The sequence below is a fragment of the Colias eurytheme genome, chromosome 25 (assembly GCF_061535395.1).
Source record: "Colias eurytheme isolate Ceu_HAF_F1 chromosome 25, ilColEury1 Martin Lab GWU primary, whole genome shotgun sequence".
Taxonomy (NCBI): Eukaryota; Metazoa; Arthropoda; class Insecta; order Lepidoptera; family Pieridae; genus Colias; species Colias eurytheme.
The window spans coordinates 2,137,404-2,146,107 of NC_143004.1; the positions used below are offsets into that span (position 1 = coordinate 2,137,404).

An 8,704-nucleotide genomic window follows, 5' to 3' on the forward strand; every position below is an offset into this window, starting at 1 on the left:
GTCTTAACTAATTGTTTACATAAAGATAAGTTTCGTATTTGAGAGATCTGAAATGGAAAAATATGAGCTTGGATTTGTTTATAAATTAGATAAAGGGAAATGTATAATTATATAAGCCTTTATATTTTACTAGCTGCTCCGCGCGGATTCACCCCCGTGGCTCCAACCCTGTTGGTCGTAGCGTGATAATATATAGCCTATAACCTTCCTCGATAAATGGGCTATCTAACACCGAAAGAATTTTTCAAATCGGACCAGTAGTTCCCGAGATTAGCGCGTTCAAACAAACAAACAAACTAACAAACAAACAAACAAACAAACTCTTCAGCTTTATAATATTAGAATAGATTGTAAACTAGCTTTCTATATACTAAAACCTTCCTCGAAAATCATTATTTCTATAAAAAAAACCGCAACAAAATCCGTTGCGTAGTTTTAAAGATTTATAAGCATACATAGGGATATAGGGATATAGGGACATTCAAAGAAAGCGACTTTGTTACTATGTAGGTAGTGATTAATCTTGCAGGATGAAGCTTTTTACGCGTTTTTCAGGTAAAAATAAATAATTTAGATCCCATTTTTAAACAATAAAAGCTAATCTTACACTAAGAAACTTGATTGTTTCTAGAAATAAATTTTTTATAACATCTTACTATTTATTTAAATTATTCACATAAGTACCTTAATATTACCTACACGTAGATAATTTCACTCGATATGCAAATGATAAAATCGACATGACATTTAAGTTTAATGAACGATAAGATAATCTTACCCCATTAAAATAATCAAGCATTATGTTGATTTCAACTTCATTTCATTTTAAACGAAGCCTTCTTTTTTAAACAGAAATTATGAAGTACCTAGAAGGAAGAGTTGCAGAACTATAATTAATAACATTCTAGGATTACAGTAGAATGAACATTATGGTATTCTTGCCTGTAGATATTTAAATGGAAAAGAGCTAATGAAGGACGATGGTCAAGCATGTTAACATTTCTTGGGCCGATTCAGTAATTCGTACCACTCTACAAATCAACTAGCGAACTGCTATGGGGATAATATTATGTTCTAGAGCACATACGAATGTTCTTATTTCTTCATTCTTCAGATAGGACAGAAGATAAACAGGACTAGAGAGAGTTCAGGCGCAGGATAGAGCTTTGTGATGTCTATATTACCTACATCACTTAATTTGAGGCATTGGAATGTTCCATGCAAAGAAAATATACAAAATAATTGGTGTATTGAGAGAAGATCCGTCATAAAAGCGAATACATAGAGATAACTTGAGATCATAAAGCACTTTTGTACAGTTTGCATTATCTAATCCAGCACAATAAACGATAGATATGCTATAAAACAATGTAGGTACTTATTGTGTACGTTAAACTATTTTGCTCTGGAGTGTGGTGGATTGTGTGTGAAAATGAGTGAAAAAGTGAAAACTACTGCGATGTTAGTTCAGATCCTGGCGACTATGAGCAGTGAGTGAGTTTGGTTAATGAAAACAGATTTTAACTGATATATGATATAAAAAAAATGTTGTGTGGTTTTATGAAACCACGGTAAAAGTGAAACTTTCCGAACACTGCTTTATACCTACTCGGCAGCCGACCGTCACGCGACATGCGCTACACAGACCAAAAAGTTTGAGACGATGTAATAAAAGTTTCACTTTAATAAACTCTCCAATATTTAATATTTTGTATTTATCAATCAATAAGGGTGATGCACAAACGACGTTCCGTCTTTGTAGAAATAAAAAAAATTACGCTCTATAATCTTCTATTTTGAGCATCAATAATTTTAAGGGTCACATTAATAACTTAATTTTTCATAAATCGTCATAAGAAAACATAGTTTCATATACTTATAAATATTATATACACTGAGGAACAACTCGATATAGATGACTTGCAAATAAAAAACCGTAGTCAAAAATGATATATTCGTTTGTGAGACAGCCTTATAACATCAAGTGTTATACCATGGTTATACCTAACTTTTCTTTCTGCAGCGGTATACTGTATCTACAACTGATTTAGATATCACTTCTTTTAAAATTATCCAATAAGATACTCTACGTTAAACACGATCTGAATAAATTTCATAAATCTTTCGTTTCCCTAAGAATTATCGTTAAATTGAATCTACCCAATATTTTTCAGTTGCCTACCTAACCGGGTTAACAGGCTTCGTCTACGCCTGGCCGTCATACACATACGAAACGTTCACCACTAATAAAACAGTTCTAACTGAACCAATGACACCCACACAGATATCTTTGTTGGGAAGTTTGACGAATATAGGTGGGCTGATGGGAACGCCTCTGTGTGCGTTGGTCGTGGATAGGATTGGTAGGAGATATTCTGCTATGCTGTTTGGATTGCCTTTTGTTGTAAGTAATCTTCTATACTTCGGATATTATGAAACAAAATCCTCCGTAGTAACTGTCCGTTCGCACCGATTTACAGTCGGTTTTCACTAAATATGGATCTTGAGGAAACTCTTGGCACTATGATTTGTTAATTTTTACGCAAGGCGGGCAAATCAGAGGGCGGATATTATGTATACAGCTGTAAAGAGAGTAATGACAAGAAATACTAGTTCGTTTTGATAGATTATGTTGCAAAACCGATTGAACTATTCCTTTTGATAGCAGACGAAGTGTCATTGGTCACCTCATTGTTAAAAATATAATATTCATAATATTACAATTCTATAAACCTGACCTTAAAAACTTCTGTTATGATTACTTTAATTTTTATATCACAGTTCACACATAACTGTTACATTTGTAATCGATATCTATAATTACATTGCTTTCAGATCGCATGGTCAGTAATATCACTAACAAAGTCGATAAACGTAGTCCTGTTTGCTATTTGGTTTGCGGGTTTTGGCGCGGGTGGGCAAGCAGTATCTTCAATATATATTTCAGAAATAGCCCAAGATTCAATAAGAGGCGCTCTCACATCATCGACTGTGTCTGCTTTCTTTATTGGATTACTATTGTCCTATTTCTTGGGAGGACAATTGACGTATTACCAAGTGGTTTATGCTCATTTGGGACTGTCGATCCTGTATATTCTGTTATTAATGTTGTTGAAGGATTCGCCAGTGTATTTAGTGCAGCAAGGGAAGGAAAAGGTATTAGTATTTTTATGCGCCTGTTGTAATAATTAAGACAATGTTGTTTAATGTCGTGTTGCTATAATTTTTTACTAGGCGATATTTTTTCTTTTTCTCATTGTTTTTATAGTACTTGACTACCTACCTATCGTAAATATAAATTTCTAAAATATAATTAAATTACAGTAATAGCTTTACCATTTTGGAAAACAAATTTATCTTTTTAATCACAGGAAGCAGCAAAATCGATTGCATTTTATCGTCGAGTGGATGTAAAGTCTAAGGAAGTTGAAATTGAATTAAGAAAGATTAAAATGCAACTAGATCCACGAATTAATCAAATATTGCAAGGAGATGAAGGTAACCTTAAAATAATTGTCCTAAAAAAAATAATTTGGAATGAAATAAACGAGTCATTTCTATTATTATTCCTGAAAAATTAATTAATACTATTTGACGATATAAGGAAAACTTGTGGAAATCTATAAATTGTTATCATAATTTTGGAAAAAATCGATATTGGCGGAAAATATTTCGATGTTTTTTTTATACATCTTAGACATTAAGTTCGTTTCCAGTGATATAAAGAGGACCTTTATACCACTACCACTTTATTAATTAATAATTAAAATATTTCAGATCCATCTGCAGCTACGGATTTATTAGAAAAGCCAGCGGTTGCAAATGAAAAGAATCAATCACCTTGGAAATTCTTAAGTAAGTCAATTTTAATTATATTATTTTGAATGAATATTTAAACAAAACATGTTACTGTATACCAAAATGATTATTAGTCAAATTTTGTTTCGACAATAATACGAACATAGAAAATAACAAGAAAGCACAAATGTATGAAAAGACGGCCATAGTTACAAGAATTTTATCCAAGCATTTTACATAGGTATCTACTGAAAAATTCCGCACTGAAAAATAACCGCTGTTTCAGCCGATAAAAATATATAATATACTAGCTTTCCACCCGCGGCTTCGCCCGCGTTTTCAGAGAAAACCCCGCATAGTTCCCTTGCCCGTGGGATTTTCGGGATAAAACCTATCCTATCTCTCAAGCTGGATCAAACTGTACATGGTGTGCGAATTTTATTATAATCGGTTAAGTGGTTTAGGAGTCCATTGAGGACAAACATTGTGACACGAGATTTTTACATATACATATACTAGTGGTCCGCCCCGGCTTCGCCCGTGGTACCTACATGTTTAAACGATCATATCTCTCAAGTTGGATCAAACTGCACATGGTGTGCGAATTTTATTATAATCGGTTTAGTGGTTTAGGAGTCCATTGAGGACAAACATCGTGACACGAGATTTATATATATTAAGATTAAATCTCATGTTTATTCCTCTACATTCTTAAAGTATCCAATCAATACTTAAGCTTAAAACGGAGGTAAATTAAAGTCATTTTTCTTATTTCAGTGAAGTCAGAATCATCAAAACGGGCGCTATTCTCAGTTCTCTTCATTATGGGCATTACGATTCTCATGGGGTCAATCGTGTTACAAGTATATGCTGAGCCCTTGTTCAAAGAGGCTGTACCAACCATGCACCCGAATTTGTGCTCTATTCTATTGGCCATAGACTATCTTATCGCGGCGCTGGTTTGCGCATCCGTGATTGATAGATTTGGGAGGAAGGTAAGATAGTAATTATTGTAATCTTCTAGAAATATTATAAAAACATGCGTAACGTGTTATGAAAATGTAAACCAAACTGCACACGTGTCAGAAGTGAAACTTTTTTGGCAAGATTCAAAGATACCAAAATCGTGGCCTTACTCCATGACGTGATGGTATTTTCATGCCGCGATAGTGAAATTTTACTTCCCGATTTTAATAAAAGTGACGAAACTGATTTTAATGACGTTGCCATTTTTCAAACTAAGAATTACATTACCTACTTTAAACAAACCAAACTGAAGCAAATAGTTAGTTATATTTAAAGGTTAATTACTTAACAACACATATGTAATCAGTTAAGTGTTCAGCCTGTTTAAAAATTATAATTGTTTCATGATTTCACTTGTTTTTGATCAATAGATTTACATGTTCGGTCTTACGTGAAATTTTGTGTAATAAAAAGTGGGTTAGGAATTTAGTTTCGTTATTAACAAAAAAGACTTTAACTGTATAACTATAAAAGTCGATATTGGCCTTCATAATATCGTATAATATACTGATAACAGTAAATTAATATTATCTTCAATATTTTGATGGATTTTTGCATTAGGATAAATAGTGATAAGGACATAATCTTATATCTTATATATAAAAATGAATCGCAAAATGTGTTGGTAAGCGCATAACTCGAGAACGGCTGAACCGATTTCGATAATTCTTTTTTTATTATATTCCTTGAAGTATGAGGATGGTTTTTATGTAGAGAAAACGTAAATATTATGTACCACGGGCGAAGCCGGGGCGGACCGCTAGTCTTATATATAAAAATGAATCGCAAAATGTGTTGGTAAGCGCATAACTCGAGAACGGCTGAACCGATTTCGATAATTCTTTTTTTATTATATTCCTGGAAGTACAAGGATGGTTCTTATGTAGAGAAAACGTAAACATGTACCACGGGCGAAGCCGGGGCGGACCGCTAGTAATATGTTAAAAATTACATAGTCTTTTTACTTACAGCGGTAATATATTGATTTACATAATTTTTTTTCGTATTTACTCAAGCCAACATAAGGGCGCTTTTCCACAAAGCTGATATGCTACCTTGCTGTGGATGCATTTGATATCCATCAACCATATACATTGATACATATAGCTTACCACAACAAAGTAGAGACAAGACAGTAGAGAGTAGCGTTGTTGTTAAAAATTATTGCTTTGTAAGATTTGAGATTTTGCAACGCTTACAAAAAAACATCTTATAGCTTAAACCCAGCAGCTATCAAAAATATATATTTCCTACTAGCTGTGCTCCGCGGTTTTACCCGCAGTGCTCCGCTCCTGTTGGTCTTCTCTAGCTTTGTAATATTAGTATAGATTTCCTATTAATTTCCTAATGAAATCTAAAACCTTCCAGGCGCTGATGACAGTAACATCCATAGCGTCGGCCATTTTTAATATTCTCCTCGGAACTCAGCTACACTTACACTGGGCACCACATTGGTTCACAGCATTTATCATCTATGCGTACAGCTTTGTGTTCAACCTTGGAGCAGCTGTAGTACCTTTTGTTCTTACTGCTGAGGTGTTTCTTCCTGAGGTTGGTATTATAACGTAGGCAATGAGTTAGTTTCTATTGTAAGTAGAATAGTTCTCCTTACATTTATATCAAACAAACATAGAGCTAGAGCTAGGGCAAGAGCATACTTTCGTAATTTTTAGTGTAAACGAGAACTCGTATTCAGTGTTGTTCAGTATTTGAACATTGCATAGAATCTTTTCGATCGCACTAAGAACAACGAGAGAATGTTCTACGTCTGTTTACATTACGAATTTGACAGAGAGGGGTTAGAACGAGCATTCGTTCGTTTGTTGTAAATGCACAGTTACAATGCTAGTTGTAATACTACTCGGAAACGGCTTGACCGTTTATGAAATTCTATATGTATGTGCTGGAGGTCTGAAAATAAGTTGTAAGCTTTTTTTATGTCCCTAGTTGATGACTAATTGGCAGAATATTTGACGAGTCGGCTATTTTATTGTAATAATATGCTCTTTTGTTGAATTAAGTGAATGAAATGAAAATAAACCAGTCATTTTTTTATTTATTCATTATTATTTATTTAGTCATTTGTTTCCATAATTTGAAATAAAAATAATAGACCGCTAAGTTGCCACGAAAGCTATTATAATATGATGAAATTTATTATTGAAATTTGTAAAAAAGAGCATGTGCAGAGCACACGTATCAGAAGTGAAACTTCTTTATCAAGATGCCATTACGCGTCCTTGAAATTTTACTCTCAATGCGTCTAAAGAAGTTTCGCTTAAAAAATCAAAGTACATAATTGTCAATATAATATTATTGAAGTGAAAACTTCTTTAGCGGCGTTGAGCACTTTTTCTGTAATGGGTAAGTATAAAATCTTAAACTCACGTCAGGACACGTGACCTGATCGAAAAAGCGTAAGACGGATACCATTCCAAAATATCAAACATGCTCAACGTTAATAATCAAGTTTTCACTTCTGCCGGCACTCCCGGAGTGCAACCCGTCTTTTTTTATCTTCCTGTAACCTATCGATCTTTATAAAAAAAATCGTTTCAATGCATGTGCACGCACGCTTGTGTATGTGTTTAGTAAAACATTGAGGTTTGAAATACACTATAAACACATAATATTGTGTGTGACCTAGAATATTTTGCTTATTATCACAAAACAGAGTGTTATTATCTTTTCGATACTGTTTTAACTAGTTTTTGTGTATCAGTGTTTACATTTCACACATGTTTGATATTTAATGGAAGTTAGAAGAAAACTATTGATTCAGCAATGTTAATGTTATGATATCATCAGTTGATATATAAATAAATTATTTAAAAAATACACATAATTTCACTTCGTTCAGTATTAGAAAATTGAATTGAATCTTTTCGAAAGCACTAAGAACAACGAAATAATGTTCTACGCCTGTTTACATTAAACATGTGGCATTCGCTCGTTTGATGTAAATGCACTATTAGATAAAATGTTTCGATTTCCCAAAATTTGACATGATTTTATTTTACAGGTTCGAGGCCTCGGAAACAGCTTATCCATGGTTTGCATGTGGGTCATGAACTTCGTGACCCTCATGATATTCAATCCCCTAGTGGACAAAATTGGTCTAGGACCTACCTTCTATTTCTTCTCCATAGTGTGTTTGATTGGAGCCATGTACAGTCAGTTCTGTCTACCAGAAACTAAGGGACTTTCAGCTGACGCTATACAAGTATTGTTTTTGAAGAAACGACCAGATTCTGTAAAGGCTTAGGTTTAGAGAGACTACATTCATAAGCGTGATTTTGATCGTGTAAACTTTTTAACAGACTTTTGTTAGCTTAACCTGTGCGTGGTGCAATCAACTCCCATTTTTACTTTGAACGCACATATTGCATACTATCAAGGGTCATTTACAATATTATAATAGTTTCATAAGATTAAATAAATTTATAAATCAATAAAAAAAATAGTATACTTTATAAGTAGATCATATTAATATTATTATCTACTAGCTTTCCGGCCGCGGCTTCGCCCGCTTTGTCTAAAACATAATAAATTATATACTAAAACCTTCCTCTTGAATCACTCTATCTATTAAAATAAACCGCATCAAAATCCGTTGCGTAGTTTTAAAGTACTATGTAGTGATGATGAAGCCATCTTAAAGTAACGTTTTCTTTTGATTAAATATTGGTTGTGTGATAATAACCTTTATTTTATACCTTACTAGTGGTCCGCCCCGGCTTCGCCCGTGGTACATATTTCGCAATAAAAGGTAGCCTATGTCCTTTCTCGGGTATCAAAATATCTCCATACCAAATTTCATGCAAATTGGTTCAGTAGTTTAGGCGTGATTGAGTAACAGACAGACAGACAGAGTTACTTT

At 33.6% G+C, this 8,704-nt stretch overlaps 1 protein-coding gene across 2 annotated transcripts; it reads left to right on the forward strand.

The window, feature by feature from the left end:
- Nucleotides 1-1,171: 1,171 nt before the first annotated feature.
- LOC149897467 (facilitated trehalose transporter Tret1-like) lies at nucleotides 1,172-8,206 on the forward strand. 2 transcript variants are annotated; one of them, XM_090116295.1, is made up of 8 exons: nucleotides 1,172-1,490; nucleotides 2,175-2,404; nucleotides 2,836-3,156; nucleotides 3,372-3,498; nucleotides 3,778-3,855; nucleotides 4,576-4,793; nucleotides 6,193-6,375; nucleotides 7,847-8,206. In XM_090116295.1, the coding sequence occupies exons 1-8, from the start codon at nucleotides 1,433-1,435 to the stop codon at nucleotides 8,087-8,089; spliced, it is 1,458 nt and encodes a 485-aa protein (XP_089972421.1). In that variant the 5' UTR covers nucleotides 1,172-1,432; the 3' UTR covers nucleotides 8,090-8,206. The 2 variants fall into 2 exon arrangements, with proteins under 2 accessions (XP_089972421.1, XP_089972422.1); XM_090116296.1 differs by having other exon boundaries at nucleotides 1,173-1,494.
- Nucleotides 8,207-8,704: the final 498 nt, after the last annotated feature.